Raw genomic sequence first — 18,721 nt, forward strand, 5'->3', positions numbered from 1 at the left:
TTCTCTCTCCATCTCTGGAGTACGCTCACTGCACTAACGTGATTTAACGCCATTTAACGTGGGGTAGGACACGGCCCCGCCCGGCCCGGAAGCTGAAAGGAAAAGTTACGGCTCCAATAAATCCTTTACTGCTCAATCCGTGATGATGGTGATGATGATGATGATGGTGATGATGATGATGATGGTGATGATGATGATGATGATGATGATGAAGATGATGGTGGTGGTTGTGATGGTGGTGGTCATGATGGTGATGATGTGATGAAGATGATGGTGGTGATGTGATGATGAAGATGATGATGATGGTGGTGGTGATGTGGTGATGATGATGGTGATGATGTGATGATGAAGATGATGGTGATGATGTGATGAAGATGGTGGTGGTGGTGGTGGTGATGTGATGATGATGGTGATGATGTGATGAAGATGGTGGTGGTGGTGGTGGTGATGTGATGATGATGGTGATGATGTGATGAAGATGGTGGTGGTGATGGTGGTGATGTGATGATGAAGATGATGGTGATGTGATGATGAAGATGATGATGATGGTGGTGGTGGTGGTGGTGATGAAGATGTGATGATGATGTGATGATGAAGATAATGGTGGTGGTGGTGATGTGATGATGAAGATAATGGTGGTGGTGGTGATGTGATGATGAAGATGGTGGTGATGGTGGTGATGATGTGATGATGGTGATGGTGGTGGTGGTGATGTGGTGATGAAGATGATGATGTGATGATGAAGATAATGGTGGTGGTGGTGATGTTATGATGAAGATGACGGTGGTGGTGGTGGTGATGTTATGATGAAGATGGTGGTGATGGTGGTGATGATGTGATGATGGTGATGGTGGTGGTGGTGATGTGGTGATGAAGATGATGATGTGATGATGAAGATGACGGTGGTGGTGGTGGTGATGTTATGATGAAGATGGTGGTGATGGTGGTGATGATGTGATGGTGATGGTGGTGGTGGTGATGTGGTGATGAAGATGATGATGTGAGGATGAAGATAATGGTGGTGGTGGTGATGCAATGATGAAGATGATGATGTGATGATGAAGATGATGGTGATGGTGATGATGTGATGATGAAGATGATGGTGGTGATGATGTGATGATGAAGATGTGATGATGATGATGGTGATGATTAGACAATTAGACGGTTTTTTTAATTGCTTCTCATTGTCACTATAGAAACGATAATGTGTTGGAAGGAGCGCGTTAATGTGAGCCTGCGCCGCTGTCGGAGCTGCTGTTATCTGTCCAATCAGAATCCAGAATTGAACAGCACGGTTGTATAAACAGCTTCGGAAAGACGCGATGATTAAAAATAACGCTCCGTACGCGCTGCAGCTGCTCGCGTCTGTGCAAGCCGTCAGTTTGGGTTTTGCTCCAAATTCGACGTTAACAAAAACAAGCCGTACGCCTTTAGAGCGGCGTTCTGCAGGAATAAACGCAACCCCACTGTGCGACAGGAACAGGATCATTTGTCAGAGAATAAAAAAGCTGCAGTTCTGTAAAATCTTTGGGGTTTTTCTCACTTGGCTCCGGAGGCTGTGGACGCGTTTGGAAGGAAAGACTTCGCACCTGGTGCTGTCTGACTTCATCTCAGCTTTTTACACTAACGCATGAGCTCACGGACACCTGACACCACCGCTATCACGAGGAGAGGAGGAGAGGAGAGGAGAGGAGGAAAAGACAAGAGAAGAGAGGAGGAAAAGACATGAGAGGAGAGGAGGAAAAGACATGAGAGGAGAGGAGAAGAGAGGAGAAGAGGAGAGGAGGGAAGACGAGAGAAGAGAAGAGAGGAAATGAGAAGAGAGGAGATGAGAGGAGAAGAGAGGAGCAGAGAAGAGAGGAGAGGAGAAGAGATGAGAAGAGAGGAGAAGAGAGGAGAAGAGAAGAGAGGAGATGAGAAGAGATGAGAAGAGATGAGAAGAGATGAGAAGAGAGGAGAAGAGATGAGAGGAGATGAGAAGAGAGGAGCAGAGAAGAGAGGAGAGGAGAAGAGATGAGAAGAGATGAGAGGAGCGGAGAAGAGATGAGAAGAGAGGAGAGGAGCGGAGAAGAGATGAGAGGAGAGGAGCGGAGAAGAGATGAGAGGAGAGGAGAGGAGCGGAGAAGAGATGAGAAGAGAAGAGAGGAGAGGAGATGAGATGAAGAGAAGAGAGGAGATGAGAGGAGAAGAGAAAAGAGGAACAGAGAAGAGAGGAGAGGAGAGGAGAAGAGGAAACACACACCACACTCGTGGACAGGAAGTCAGAGCGACGCACATCATCTGTCTCACTCTCTGCCTGGATATCTCACACTCCTGTTGTCTGTCTGCACATCTGCTTGTCTGTGTCTCTCACTCTCTGCCTGTCTCACACCCCTCTTCAATGTCTCACTCTCTGCCTGTCTGTCTCATACTATCCCTGCTTACCTCACACCCCTCTTCACTGTCTCACTCTCTGCCTGTCTTACCATCAGCTAGTTTATCTCAGGATCTGTTCGTCCAACTTGCTATCTGTTTATCTGTCTCACTCTCAGCATGTGTCCTTCTCACTGTCTCACTCTCTGCCTGTCCCACTCCATGTGTACTGTTTGTCTCACCCTGTTTTTCTGTCTCACTCTCTGTACCCTCTCCTCGTCTGTCTGTCTCTCAGCACCGTGCTGATCCTGTAGCTATAAACCCGCCATGCTTGTTAGCGTTAGCGACGTTAGCGTGTAGCTGGAGCGTTGAGGAGCTCGCGCTGGGCCCGGAGTCGGCGAGTCCTGGGCAGCGTCGCGTGGGCAGACTGCAACTTTATCAAACTCCGCTGACGTTCTGTGTGTTTGAGAAACGCAGCAGGTTTCAGTCTGAAGAGGAAAAAACGTTTCAGTGGAATAAATTCAGCCGTTACGTGACGTGTTATTTCTCACGTTAACGACACGCTGGAATTAACGCTGCGCTGAAGTACCTCAGCGGTCACGCTTCATTTACTGCAGTGTGATGAACACGTTCCCTCTCTCTCTCTCTCTCTCTCGCTGACACGCACACACACACACACACACACACACACACACGCGCGCGCGCGCGCCGGTGGAAAGCTTGGCGCACGGCGTCTCCTGGAAAACTCATCAGCGAGGGTGGAATATTTGCGGCAGGCGATAAGTCAGCAAAAGCGACGCGAAATGCTGAAACGCTGAAGTCACACATTCCACACGTTCCTCTGGCACATGCCCTGTTTCCCAGCATGCTCTGCTCTGCACTCCCATGAGCCTCTGCTTTCTGTACAGCCTGAGCGGAGAAGTGAAGTCTCATTTACTCTTTCCCTTCATTTGCCTTCTTTATTCCCTCCTTTCTCCCTCTCTCTCTCTCTCTTTCTCTCTCTCCCCTTTTTTATTCCGTTCTTTCTTTCCCATTATTTATCTCTTTCTTCCACTTCCACTGTTCTTCCTCTCCTTCATTTGTCCTGGTCTTTTCTTTCCTCTTATTAATTCCCTTCTTCCGCTCTCATTTTTATCCTTCTTTCCTTCCTCGTGTTTACTCCCTTCCTTTTTTCCCCCCTCGTTTTTCTTCCCTCTTTTCTTTTCCTTCAATTATCCCTCCACCTTTCAATTCTCATTCCCTCCTTTCACCCTCCTTTTTTTCTCCTTTCTATTCCCTCATTTCTTTCCCCGCATTCTTTCCCTCCCTCCGTTCTTACCCTCATTTAATCAATTCTTCTTCCCTTTTTCATTCTTCTTTCTGTTCCCTCGTCTCGTCTCTTCTTTTATATTCTCTACTTTCTCTGTTCGCTTTCTTTCCTCTTGTTTTCTCTCTTTTTTATTCTTTTCCTCTTTTTCCCTAGTTTACTCACTCCTTTTTTTCCCCCCCTCGGTTTATTCACTCCTTTCTCTCTCGTTATTATCCCTCCCTTTGTTTCCCTCCTTACAAGACCTTTTGTTTATTTCTACCTTCTCCTCCCTCAGTTATTCCTTCTTTTCTCTCCTTCATTTATTCCTTTCTTCCAAAGACGGACGGTAAAGGGAAGAATGAAAGCAGAGAGATGTAGAAGAGTCGGCGTGACGGGAAGCGGAGCGACTGAGAAAAAGAAAAGCGGAAGGTCGGTATCGTGAGAAATCACATCCCCTTATCACACACCGAGATCTCTCTCAGCCCAAATTAGTCCTGCGTCCGAGTCGCTTTCATTTCAACATGAGCTCCGAGTCTGTGACAATAACCTCCGGCTAAGACTGACAGACAGAGAGAGAGAGAGAGAGAGAGAGAGAGAGAGAGTTTATTAAAATCCGCCTCTCGTCTGACCCGGCTATGACCACTTCCCTGAGCATGACCTCACAGCGAGGACAAACAGGAAGAGACATGTAACTGAAGCAGAACTGAAATGAAAGTCTTAAAGAGACCCAGTATTCAAGAGAGCGAGTCTTAAAGAGAACGAATCTTTAAGAGAGCGAGTCTTAAAGAGAGCGAGTCTTAGAGAGAACGAGTCTTAAAGAGAACGAGTCTTAGAGACTGCGTCTTAGAGAGCGAGTCTTAAAGAGAGCGAGTCTTAAAGAGAGCGAGTCTTAAAGAGAGCGAGTCTTAGAGAGAACAAGTCTTAAAGAGAACGAGTCTTAGAGACTACATCTTAGAGAGCGAGTCTTAAAGAGAGCGAGTCTTAAAGAGAGCGAGTCTTTAAGAGAGCGAGTCTTTAAGAGAGCGAGTCTTTAAGAGAGCGAGTCTTAGAGACTGCGTCTTAGAGAGCGAGTCTTAAAGAGAGCGAGTCTTAAAGAGAGCGAGTCTTAAAGAGAGCGAGTCTTAGAGAGAACAAGTCTTAAAGAGAACGAGTCTTAGAGACTACATCTTAGAGAGCGAGTCTTAAAGAGAGCGAGTCTTAAAGAGAGCGAGTCTTTAAGAGAGCGAGTCTTTAAGAGAGCGAGTCTTAGAGAGAGCGAGTCTTAGAGAGAGCGAGTCTTAGAGAGAGCGAGTCTTAAAGAGAACGAGTCTTTAAGAGAGCGAGTCTTTAAGAGAGCGAGTCTTTAAGAGAGCGAGTCTTAAAGAGAACGAGTATTAAAGAGAACGAGTCTTAGAGACAGCGAGTATTTAAGAGAGCGAGTCTTTAAGAGAGCGAGTCTTAAAGAGAACGAGTCTTAGAGACAGCGAGTATTTAAGAGAGCGAGTATTTAAGAGAGCGAGTCTTTAAGAGAGCGAGTCTTTAAGAGAACGAGTCAAAGAGAACGAGTCAAAGAGAACGAGTCTTAGAAAGAGCGAGTCTTAAAGAGAGCGAGTCTTAGAGAGCGAGTCTTAGAGAGCGAGTCTTAAAGAGAGCGAGTCTTAGAGAGCGAGTCTTAGAGAGCGAGTCTTAAAGAGAGCGAGTCTTAGAGAGCGAGTCTTAAAGAGAGCGAGTCTTAGAGAGCGAGTCTTAAAGAGAACGAGTCTTAAAGAGAACGAGTCTTAAAGAGAACGAGTCTTAGAGAGCGAGTCTTAGAGAGAGCGAGTCTTAAAGAGAACGAGTCTTAAAGAGAACGAGTCTTAGAGAGCGAGTCTTAAAGAGAGCGAGTCTTAGAGAGCGAGTCTTAAAGAGAACGAGTCTTAAAGAGAACGAGTCTTAGAGAGCGAGTCTTAGAGAGAGCGAGTCTTAAAGAGAGCGAGTCTTAAAGAGAGCGAGTCTTAAAGAGAGCGAGTCTTAAAGAGAGCGAGTCTTAAAGAGAACGAGTCTTAGAGAGCGAGTCTTAGAGAGCGAGTCTTAGAGAGCGAGTCTTAAAGAGAGCGAGTCTTAAAGAGAACGAGTCTTAGAGACTGTGTCTTAGTAATCGAGTCTTAAAGAGAGCGAGTCTTAAAGTCAAGAACGAGACTGAAAACCATCAAATCGTTTTCGAGGCTGAGGTTTCTCTTCAGCCAGTCGGCATTGTTTGTGGGAATAAAGAATAAAGAAAAGAATTCAATAAACAAGAAAAACGGGAATAAATAAAAAGAGAGAAAATGGGGGAATAAAAGAAAGGAGAGAAAGCGAGTGGAGAAAAGACTATGATAAAAATGAATTTGCTGAGTCTGTTTTTTTTTTTATTTGTTCATTAGTGAAAAACGGAATGTCTCCACTTATCCATCTCTCTCCCTCTCTCTCTCTCCCTCCCTCTCTCTCTCTCCCTCTCTCTCTCTCCCTCTCTCTCTCTCCCTCTCCCTCTCTCTCCCCCCCCCTCCCTCTCTCTCTCTCCCTCTCTCTCCCCCGTAGGGCCGTGTCTCTCTCTCTCTCCTCTGATTGGCTGGCTGAAACCCCAGAGCCACTATGAAAAGCCATTATAAAGCCTAATAGTGCGGTTTATGAACTTTATTAGCGGCGGTTAATAAAAGCGCAGGTTGTGGAGTTCTCGGTGTCGAAGTGATCCAGAGCTGCAGAGCGTTTTCACTCCTTCTTCAGGATAATAAGTGCTTTAACTGCTTTAACTCAGAGTCCAGCAGTGCGGCTTTACCGACACCCGGGGGCTCGGGGGCTCCTTCACACCATCCAGCGTCCCAGCTCAGGAGAAACGTTTATACAGAAGGACAAACTGGAACGTTTCATATCCGAGCCTTTGTCCCAAACGCTAGAGTTCACATGCACCCAGCGAGTCCTTCCACCCAGTCTGTTAAAGTCTAAACATCACTGTTAATCCCAGCAGCAGGTCAGCCGGACCACGTGTGGACTGTACGCCGGAGAGAGAAGGCGTGTCTAATCATCACACAAAGCTCAGGTGAAAGTTCAGGAAGTGTTTCCACGTGAACTACATCATGAGGTTCGGGTCACCAAACAAATCACACAGAACCTCTTATAAAGAACCGTCCGTTACTCTACACAATTCTACACGACAGACCGCCGATCACGTACAAATACGTTTAAAGACGGAATAAATGAATAAAAACTCGAGCATTAAAAGTCAAGTTCTGTTTCTTCGCACTTCTGATTATCCCCTTCTTCATCCGTACTTATTTATTCCCTCCGTTTTTCTCTTCGGGTTTATTCACACCCGTGTCTTCCACCCCCTTTCCCTCCTCTCATTTATTCTCCGTCCCTCCTTACGCTCCTCTCGTTTATTCTCTCCTTCCTTCCTCCTATTTATCCCTCGGTTTCTCCGCATGTTGTTTTTCTCTGCTTGTTTATTCCTTCCTTTCTCTCCCCTCATTTATTATCTTCCCTCACTTATTCCCTTTCCTAACACATTCCATTGTTTCTCTCCTCGAGTTTATTCCCTCCCTCCCTCCCTCCCCGTATACACACATCCCTTCGTTTTCTCCTCTTACTTACTGTCTTCCCTTATTAATTCCCTTCATTTCCTCTCATTTATTCAATTTATTCTCTCCCTTCTTCCTCCTGGATTTTCTCTCCCCTCATTTATCCCCTTCCCTAACTTGTTTCCTCACTCCAGTTTATTCCCTCCCCCCCACATATTCCTCGCCCCCCCCATTTATCCTCTTCCCTCCTCGACTCCTCAGGTTCCTCTCTCTTCGTTTATTCTCTCCCTTCCCGTTTCTCTCCTCACGTTTATTCCCCTCATTTATTCCTTCCTCTCATTTATTGTTTTTTTTTTCCCCTCCCGTCCCCTCGTTTGTCCTCTTCCCTTATTTTATTCCCTCCATTCTCTCCCCTCGTTTATCCCCTTAGCTCGGGGTTTGCTCAGCTTGCGTGCTGTGTTGAATTTACAGTAATGGAATTTCTGTGGCATTCCTCGGTATAAAAGAATAATAGTTGATGGCAATAAAAGGGGCACCGGGGAGCCTGGCATCGGCGCGCGAGCGTGTTTGTGTTTCATTAGGGGGAAAGTGAGCGAGGGAAAACAGCTGGCCTGCTGCAAAACACTCACTATCCGTCACCTTTAGCAGTAAGAAAACACACACACACACACACACACACACACACACACACAGAATGTACCACTGCAGGAAGCGGGCGATGCAGACGCACGTTGGAACGACAGCCGGACTTTTCTTTGATTAACCCAAATATGCAGAACGAGTCCAAAAACAGCAAGTGCCACTGCTTAAATGTAAATCAGGAAAAGTCACACACACACACACACACACACACACACACACACACACACACACACACCCGTCTAAAAATGCATGAGTAATTGGTGCTGTGTGCATGCGTGGTTAGCCGTGGCACGCTGGCACCGAGGCAGCCGAGACGAGAGCAGCTCCCTCTTCCAACGCGGCCCGAAACGTTCGCGAATCCGTACCGATTTACAAAAAACCGTCTCGTAACGAAGGTTACAAGCACGCCGTTATTCATTACTATAAAGCTGAACAACATCCAGTCATGAACTTCTCACGAGATCACGCTGCCATTTCACACGCCGCTGGAATCCGAGGCCTTTACGGAAAATAAATAAATAAATAAATAAATAAACGATCACATCAGAAACAGAACAGGAAAAGAGGCTGGAGAGAACGTTTTACGAGCGATTCTCAAGATAAGGTCGGAGCTAAAAATACATTTTTACGATGATCTTGTCGGAGCCAGCTTGCACAATCTGCGCGCGCGCACTTCCTCTGCTGTTCCAGACGCATTTCGACACTCGATCACACCGAGAGCGCATTTTTCTCGGCTGAGGGTGCGCTTGGCGAGCGCTCGGACGCTCGGATTATGGACGCGGTGTTCCGATTATTCCAGGTTCAATCCGAACACGCTGGGATGGTGTGGGAAAAGATGCGTGCAGGATGAGGCGTGTTTAGAACAAACAGTGAGTTATCTGTTTTAGCGAACCGTGCATTCTGTTCTAATGAGAAAACCGTCCAGTGTCAGTCAGGAGAAAAAACGGCTGCACTCCACACACACACACACACACACACACACACACACACACACACACACACACACACAGAACGGTCAGGCTGTCGATTCTGCGTCAGTTCCTTGGCTCTACTGATCAGTCTATCAGCAGAGAAGTGACAGATTAAAGGAAAAAACAGTGACTGTGGGGGAATTTATCTTGTTTACTGCCACGGTTTGGTTCCACACGTCCCCTTTATACAGACTGTCACTTTCATCCCATGATAAAACATTCTATCCATCCATCCTGACGGGCGTGGTCTCTTCCAGGAGCACCATCATCAGAACACCAAGAGAAGGAAGGTCTTCAGGGGAACATGCTGTTCGTCCCTCCAGTACACAATCTACGGAAAAGCGTATGCGGCCATCTTTCTTCCGGTTTTCATACGTTTCCTTCGTATCGTCGTCTGCAGCTCCGAGCTTAACTCCATAAACACTGCTGAGTCAACAGATGGGAAAAGGCCGATAGATGTGTGTATGCCTTGAGTGACTAAACACGTTCTACCCCCCCAATCGGCCAGTTTATTCTGTGACTGAGGCTGCATGGTTTCCTCGTTAGAAGACAGAGCTTCGCGTGCCTCCTTACTCAGCTCTGGTGAAACACCACGACACAGTCAGCGCCGGGAGTTTGTGAATCAGTGGAACATGCTGTAAACATTACACAGCGCAATTATCCATGCCTTCATGCTGAAGTCAACGCAGAAATGAGTGGGCAGAAAAGTGTGTGTGTGTGAGAGAGAGAGGGAGAGAGAGAGAGAGAGAGAGAGAGAGAGATGGAATGAATAGAGAAGGGAGGGGGGGGTCGGGGAGAACGAGTCACCTAAAAGGAGACGTTTGGCCTGAAATGAAATATACACAAAGCATCCCTTCGTACCCCTAACGCAGGCGATCAGCCGACACATGTTTGTTGTCCGAAGTTTGCTACGAGAACAATCCCAAAATCCAGATTGCTCAATCCAAAAGCGTCCTATTCAAAGCAGTTCACGGAGTGATGCAATCACTGGCTTACGGTGTTCCAAAGCCAACTCGGTCAGAGGACGGCCTCGCTAGGCCTGCGCGTCAAACTAACATGCGTATGATTCGGATGTAGACGCAGAAAGCACGGAGCTCGGAGTACTGAACACGAGCACAGAACCCGTTCGAATTCTCCGGACGTGGGGTTTTGTTCCGTGAACGGACAGAGGAGCCGATCCTCCCCGTTTAATACCTTAAAACCTAGACACACGGACAGGTGGAGGATTAAACCAAAATGAAAAGCAAGTCCGCTTAAAGACTTCATTTGTAATGTTTAGAGACATCTGCTGACCGTGAGGTGAACTGCAGCTACAATAAAAACACTGACCAGCCTTCCTCGTCCCCCCGAGCGACCCTCTACAGACACAATATTCTGCCTGGTCTACTCTACTCTTACTGTCTTTTATTGTGACGCGTCCTTCAGCTCTGGAAAGGCGCTATACAAATTAAACATATTATTATTATTATTACAATATACCCTGTGAGTGACACTTACAGTGGGGAAATTTCCAAGGACCCTTAATAAAGGTACCCTAGGTAAATAAATAGGTCAATAAAATGTACCTAGAGTCTTCTTCTTTAGCTATTCGACTAAAGTCATCAACATGCCATGGGGGGCGGTGTTTAAAAATACCAGAAGCTGGTTAGGAGATGGCTAGCTTTAGAGTTTAGTCAGGTTTTATTGCTTAATTACTCGGTAAAAAGCTCAGGAATGCTTACAGAATGAATAATAAAATGAACATGTAATGAGTTATTAGGTGTAACTAAGCTCATTATAATATTTAAATTAGACGTCGGCCGACAGTGGATTTTAGCGATACCGATAACTAAGTCAGGCGGTACCTACCTGTCGATAAGCGATTAACCAACCCCAATATTGAATGAAAACTTAACACTCAAAGTAAAAGATCTCTAAACTTTATTACAAGAGTAAACAGTACTGAGTGGACCTTGAAAATGTACCGTTTTAAATTAAATAAATAAAAGATATACATAAAGACTAAACAAAAAAGTAGCACTCCAAATAACAAATAAAAATAGAGACGTCCATGACGAACCAAAAAAAAAAACACTTCAAATAACACAACAAAATGTGAGTGAGTTTTTATTTCGCCTCTAGAGGCCGCTCTTGTGCTGTATAACGACAGAGGACCCTTCTCGGCCGCTCCCAACGGAAACGGACCCGATCGATACCGCTAATTTAAATAATATTTACTCAGACAGCAGGTTATTAAGCTTCATCGAGGATACAAAACAGACAATCAAACAAAAAAAAGACGCACAAGATACAACGCGATTTATTTTTGTCCGTCCTAACGCTGTAGACCGCGATTTCCGACAGGATCGTCCGACCTGAGCTCCATCGTGATCGTTGGAATCCATCTATATTCCCGGTACCATTATTAATCTGACCGAGACTAATATAAAGAAAGCTTTACATTCAGTCACCTACACTACCGCTCAAAAGTTTACGCACTCGTTCTTTATTTTTATTCTCTCCACATTTTATAATAATAATAAAGTCATCAAAACTCTGGAGTAACACAAATGGAACTATGGGAATTATGTTGTGATAAAAAATAATCCTAAATAAATCAAAATAATTTAATATTTTAGCGTCGTCAAAGTCGACGCCCTTTTCGCCTGGAATTTGCCGAAACGTATTCTCGGCGTTTGAAAGGAACGGACACGTCGGCACGGTCATATTTTTGCCCGCGACACCGGTTTCACACGTTCAATCGCACACCTTCAGATCGACAGCTTCTCAACATCACGAGAAACGGTTCGGTCGGGTGTCCACAAACTTTTGACCGGTAGTGTGTATATACGGTCCTGAGTAAAATCCATCTCGACGGGCTGTGTGATTTCTCCACGCGTTCACGCCGTTCGTTCCGTTTCACACCCGAGACATCGGGCCTTTTGGTGTTTTGATGAAAAACAGCTCTGCGTTGTTCAGGCGCAAAACGTATACGCGGAGATTTAGAAACCTGTCACGTATCCTGAAATCTGTTTCCTCTCGCTGTGAAAATCCAGACGAACGCGCCTGATAGCCGGCCAAATCCGCACGTTTTCTCACTCACTGCGTAATTATAGTAACATATGTAGCTGTTATACACCGGAACGAGAAGCCAACAGCACGACACACCAGTTACGACCGAACACATGGGAGGAACACGGCGGGTAAAACCACCACGGCTCAGCGAACACCCGGATCGGACCGACCTCCGGGAGTACGATACCCACTTGATTACGCTAAACACGTTCACTTTACACTTTCTCCTTCTGCTGTTTTCTGTAAACGCACCCGATGGAGCGGAAACGGAACGGTTTCGTCAGCGCGAAGCTCCAGAGACCTGCGTTACAGCTACAGTTACATGTGCTACGGAAATAATAATAATAATCTAACGGGTACGGGCCGCGATGCTCGTTTCCTGTCAAACGCACAGTGTGTCGGTGACGTGAGGTTCCTGTGCTACTGTCAATCAATCAATTAACCAATCAATCAATTAATCAATCACAGGGAATTGTACAGTGGACGTCTGATATGATTAATAATAATAATAATAATAATAATAATAATAATAATAATAGATGTAACAAAACGACGTGTGCAATCATAATCGCTTACACGGACGTTTCTCCGTCATTTGTGGAAGGAGTCTCCAGCGTTATGTTAATGCACTCATTCTGGGATACCTCGTTACGGTTTCTATAGTAACAGCTCGTTCACCGGGGCTTCACGGCGGATACTCCCTATGAACTGATTTTTAAAAATATATATCTTTTATACGATGAAGATTTCTCCAAAGAGACATTTATGTAGCACTGACAGAAAGATTAGCGGTTAGCACGTTCGCCTCACGCCGCCAGGGTCGGGGGTTCGGTTGCCGCCGAGTGTGTGCGGAGTTTGCACGTTCTCGGCCGAGGTGCCGCGGGGGTTTCTTCCCCCAGTCCAAACACATGCACGGTGGGCCGAATGGCGCGTCCAAAGTGTCCGTGGTGTGTGAATGTGTGTGTGATGCCTTGTGCCCGATGCCTCCTGGGATAAGCTCCAGGTTCCCCACGACCCGGTAGGATAAGCGGTGTAGAAAATGGATGGATGGATGGATGGCTTTTGTGTCAGTAACTTTTCTGACATCTTCAAGGGGGGACGGGGGACGGACGGGACGGGACGGGGGGGACGGGACGGGACTGTTTATAGCTGCTAGAACGCAAGCGAGAACAGGTAACATGTAGTTTCATGGTTATTTCATAACGTTAAATGTAACTATAAATGGATAATAAAAGCACGCCATGTCAGTCTTTAATAAAAGGAATAAAACTCTCCGGGACAGGCGTCAGAGGAGCGTAACCGACGTTATAATGGACGTGGCGTCGCGTCCGTGTATCGCACCGTGACGCATTTAGTTTTCCGGCGAGTTTTTCCGTTCGCTCGAAGCGTCTCTTCGCTCCGCATTAACGCTGCTTACACACTTTCAGGCGTGTAAACCTCGCTCCTTTTTTCTTTTTTTCTTTCACGTCCGCCAGCCTGCTGCCAGTTTCCAGCCTTCGCCGAGTGTCTCAGAGAGCGAAAGACAATGAGATTATTCATTTTGCCCGCGAAGGGCCCGAGAACGTGGCTGTGGGATCGGAGCTCGTAAATGCCGAGGCGCATTCGCGCACATGTGGTTCGAGTTTGGCAGCAAAAAAAGTCCCAATCAGACCTTGCGAGTCTCTATTGTGCGACGGGACGACTGCGGAGAGGAGAGTCCCATTAGCGTAATGATAAGTTCGGGAAGCGAGGGTAATTACACACAACGCCCTCCTTCACTGCGCGCACACACACACACTCACACACTCACACACCACCATCATGTAAACACGACATCCACTCAGGACACACATCAGCATCAGGGTTTGGGAAAAATACGCTCGGTTGTTATTAACCGAGCCTACGCAATTCTTTAAATCTCTCTCTCTCTCGCTCTCTCTCTCTCCATTCCAGGACGCATACTTATTTACGGTCATATTTATAGTTTTCTTTTTTCTATCAAAGATCTTAAACACACACACACACACACACACACGCTTTCACAACTCATTTCACACACATCCCTGAGCAGGATCAACTGATCGACTGGAGAGAACCGAGATCTGAACGAAGGAAGAGACGTAACAGGAAGCGCGGCGAGCGTGGCGAGCGCGGCGAGCGTGGCGAGCGCGGCGAGAGCGCCGCTGGACCGGTTCGCTTTTGCTTTCTAGTTACTGTGAGCACTTCCAAAACATCAGAAGAACATCTGTCTTCTGAAAGACGCCGAGTTCTGTATAATAAATCTGAAGCAGCCTTGTGTCGCATGAGTCCTGCTCATAGGAGTCAATCCTATAATCGTGTTCGGCGGATTAGTTTGGAGTTATGAAAGCCCATGGCAGATGGCGAGGTCTCTCTCTCTCTCTCTCTCTCTCTCTCTCTCTCTCTCTCTCTCTCTCTGCAGAACGATGTCGCAATCTGCGCTCGTGTCCGAACGAAACCGTCAGCGTCGCGTTATTTTAGAAAAGAAAAAGCACCTTGGCGGCAGCTGGAGCTGAAGGTCGAAGGTTCTCTGGCGCGTCTCCCGCGTATACACGCTTTCCAGAAAGTGACGTCTGCCTTTGGCTGCACAAACAACCCGCTGCATCCAATTAGCACGGATGTCCAGTGATGTCCAATAACTAATGCGGCGCTGTCAGCGGAACGTGGTTTATTACTGGATGAAAAGTGATTTAAAGCCGCAAATATTCCGAGCGTTCGAGGCGTCTGGCACGGAGCCTCCGCCTTTCGTAAGGCAGATATTCGCAGCGTCGTCTTAGGTAAACACGCCGCCGAGCGATGTTCCTACCCGGACGGGACTGGTTCAGCTCAGCGGTTCGTGACTGGGGTTTAGTGTTTGCTTAAAGTCCGGATCCACAATACATCATTTGTTTATCGTTATTTCATTACGGGCCTTTGAGACTCTCGACAGATCAGAGAAGGCGTCAGGGTCTAAATGATCTCTCTGCCGATCGCTAGGAGTGATCATCCTGACAAATCCCAGACATTCCAGATGACAACGAGTGTGTGTGTGTGTGTGTGTGTGTGTTTGGATACAGGCCGGTCTTTAACCACGGATATTGATGTCATAACAACAACAACACTGAGTTCCTGTCAACCAATCATGGTCGAGTTTTAAAACAATAAGAATTCTTGAATAATAATAATAATAATAATAATAATAATAATAATAATACTTGAGTACTTTAGCATCTTTTATATGGAGATAGTAAAAGGCACTGACAGCAGAAACAGGGTCCGGGTTCGGGGAGTATTAACGATTTTCTCGGTCTGAAATCTGTGGTGCGTTCCAGTCCTCCAGGGAAGTTCGTAAATACGACATCGGGTGCGTTCAAGTCAGTTCTCGGTCGGCGCAAGATGGCGGCGTACCTTTTCTTAACGAACTGCATTAACGCAGCGAGTTTTTTTTATTTTTTATTTACGTTAACTCTACTAGAACGCGCCTCGGGTGTGTTTCGTTTTATTTCAAAAATGTTTTTCAGCGCTCCACGAAGCCGGCGTGAACTTTATCGTCGCGTATCGTAGCCTGCGATCGCGGCGGCGCCCGTGCGCGTTCACCTCGGAGAAACGCGCTCTTTTCCGACGCGACGCGAGCGCGGCGTGTTCCGGGTGTTTCCGAGCGGGTTCGACGAGCCTCGTAGCACGAGCACCTGTACCGCGGCCGAGGAGAATCTTACAGGAAGCTGTCGTGAGAACGAGAACGATAGATCTTTTAAAAAAAAAGAAAATCGTCGTGCCGCTCAGACTGAGGCTCGAGTCACATGACGGGTCAGCGCTCGCGTTTGTTTCCCTGAGAAATCCGGGTGAACTTTCTCTCCGTCCCCGAAGCGAGCGATCCCGCAGTGATAAACATCCCGCACCTCCTCAGACCGCGGACTCCGCGTGGCGTCCGCTCGACGCAAGACGACGTCGCGATGACGATTAGCGACCGAACGTTCTCGGGGTCTGCCGTACCGATGCGGCGAGTCGTGAACCTCGGCTCTCGGGAGTCACGCGCGTAGACCGCTCGCGGTCAATCTCCTCGTGAACCGGCTGAACACGCGGTTAGTTTTCCTCCGGCATTTAACCACAAACTCTGACTTCACCGGTGAGGTTTAACATCACACTCACACCGCACAGCCACATCAACGCTGGAGCAAAAACAGAAATAAAAAAGAAATAAGCACCAACACGGCACTTTTAACACGTCACGCTACCGGATCTGCTCACGGCTCAAAGCTGGCAACGCGGGTGGTGAATAAACGTAGCGGCGTGGCCTGTCGTGGTAGACGTAAACGTGTCATTTTATACCGATATACATCATAACACCTGCCGTCATTCGCAATCACAGCATCCCGTCACTCTCATGAACCGTCGGAACACCCATGAATAATTTCAACCACATTTTCTCCAGCCTTCCTATCGAGCCCCCCCCCCCTCACACACACACACACACACACACACACACACACACAAACACCCCCCCTACCTTGTCCTTGTCCTGGAGCCATGCAGAAGCTCGCCGTGTGAGATTTAATCGGCTGCGCCTTCTCCTGGGCCGCCGCCGTTTTCGCACGGAGGAAGTCGGCGTCCTGTAGGCGCTCCACGCGCTCGTCCTGTTTCCAGCACAGATCCGTGAGATCGGCGACGTCGGCAAACCCGTGATGGTGACCGAGCATTCCCAAGAGCGCGGCGCACTTCGAGCGGATGCGCACTTCCGATTTTCCCGTGTGCATGTTCGAACCCTCAGCGCATAACACCTCACCACGGATTCTTCCTCGTACCTGCCCAGGAGGAGAGGGGAAAGAAATCATGTACCGGACGCTCCAGAGCGAAGCGCGAAGAGCGAAGAGCTCGTCGTCCCCCACCCCCTCGACCTTTCTTCCTTCCTTCCTTCCTTTCTTCACGCAGGTTTCCGTACACTGAACCTCTTTCATCTGAACAACAGACCTAATCGTACACGACGGCAGAGCTCCGAAGAGGAGCGTGTAAACGTCGAACCGCTCGCAGACACGTTTTAATGACATTGACACCCATTTCCTTCTCCGTTCTCGACCCTGAACCGACAGCTCTACTTAACACCTACGGCTTTTAAACGGACCTGTGCGGCGTTTAATTACAGCGCTCAGCGTGCGTTTAACCCCTGCAGCGTTCACTCACAGCGCGGTGAACTCTACTGAACGCGCGCAGTCCCGCGGCGGCCGGATGAGGATGAGAATGCGAATACGACGGACGCCTGTACATGAAGTCTGCTGTGGTAGCGCCTGATACGAGTGTTTTGACCTGTAGAGTATCCAGTGAAGAGTTTCATGTAGTGTTCAGTTCACTCCTGCAGCGCTCGGTTAATAAACTACACTGAACTGAATGAAAATCAGACCCTGTTGATCATGAACACGTCGATGATTAGTACCACCGCAGAACTGATTTCATTTTTACCAGCTCCGACTGAACGCCTACAGTGTTCCGCTCGTCGCTGCTTTTGAATCAACACCTTCAGGGCTAAATGAACTGTCGTAGTGCCGCGTGCGGGTTTAATTCACGCGGCATTTGATCCCGTCCGCTGAACACACACAAATGTTCCCCTTCGGGTCGTTTTATTACAGGCCGCGTGTCCCTGCGGCGCTCGTCCGGCGTTCGGGTAACACTCACAGCTGAATCAACGTCTGCAGGTGACGTTCATGTCATTCGATTAATTAACACGAGAAGAATTCCTCTCATCTTTAGAGTACTGAATTAACGCCCGCAGTGTTGGGTTCATTACACACGTTTATTTAAGACGTGTGACGTCAGGTTAATTACACACGTTTATTTAAGACGTGTAACGTCGGGTTAATTACACACGTTTATTTAAGACGTGTAACGTTAGGTTAATTATACACGTTTATTTAAGACGTGTAACGTCAGGTTAATTATACACGTTTATTTAAGACGTGTAACGTCGGGTTAATTACACACGTTTATTTAAGACGTGTAACGTCGGGTTAATTACACACGTTTATTTAAGACGTGTAACGTCGGGTTAATTACACACGTTTATTTAAGACGTGTGACGTTAGGTTAATTACACACGTTTATTTAAGACGTGTAACGTTAGGTTAATTACACACGTTTATTTAAGACGTGTAACGTTAGGTTAATTACACACGTTTATTTAAGACGTGTAACGTCGGGTTAATTACACACGTTTATTTAAGACGTGTAACGTTAGGTTAATTACACACGTTTATTTAAGACGTGTAACGTCGGGTTAATTACACACGTTTATTTAAGACGTGTAACGTTAGGTTAATTACACACGTTTATTTAAGACGTGTAACGTTAGGTTAATTACACACGTTTATTTAAGACGTGTAACGTCAGGTTAATTATACACGTTTATTTAAGACGTGTAACGTCGGGTTAATTACACACGTTTATTTAAGACGTGTAACGTCGGGTTAATTACACACGTTTATTTAAGACGTGTAACGTCGGGTTAATTACACACGTTTATTTAAGACGTGTGACGTTAGGTTAATTACACACGTTTATTTAAGACGTGTAACGTTAGGTTAATTACACACGTTTATTTAAGACGTGTAACGTTAGGTTAATTACACACGTTTATTTAAGACGTGTAACGTCGGGTTAATTACACACGTTTATTTAAGACGTGTAACGTTAGGTTAATTACACACGTTTATTTAAGACGTGTAACGTCGGGTTAATTACACACGTTTATTTAAGACGTGTAACGTTAGGTTAATTACACACGTTTATGCAGGTTAATTATAAACATTTATTTAGGTTAATTATAAACATTTATTTAGGTTAATTATAAACATTTATTTAGGTTACTTATAAACATTTATTTAGGTTAATTATAAATATTTATTTAGGTTAATTATAAACATTTATTTAGGTTAATT

At 46.5% G+C, this 18,721-nt stretch overlaps 1 protein-coding gene across 1 annotated transcript in view; it reads right to left on the minus strand.

Annotated features, from left to right (window-relative positions):
- Nucleotides 1-18,721, minus strand: part of LOC108265770 (zinc finger protein GLIS1) — a 117,279-nt gene that overhangs the window by 97,590 nt on the left and 968 nt on the right. The window contains exon 2 of the mRNA XM_017468445.3: nt 16,303-16,597. Coding sequence (XP_017323934.1) covers nt 16,303-16,549 — 247 coding nt within the window. The 5' untranslated portion in view covers nt 16,550-16,597. The remainder of the gene's footprint in view (nt 1-16,302; nt 16,598-18,721) is intronic.

The sequence above is a fragment of the Ictalurus punctatus genome, chromosome 5, assembly GCF_001660625.3.
Source record: "Ictalurus punctatus breed USDA103 chromosome 5, Coco_2.0, whole genome shotgun sequence".
Classification (NCBI taxonomy): domain Eukaryota; kingdom Metazoa; phylum Chordata; class Actinopteri; order Siluriformes; family Ictaluridae; genus Ictalurus; species Ictalurus punctatus.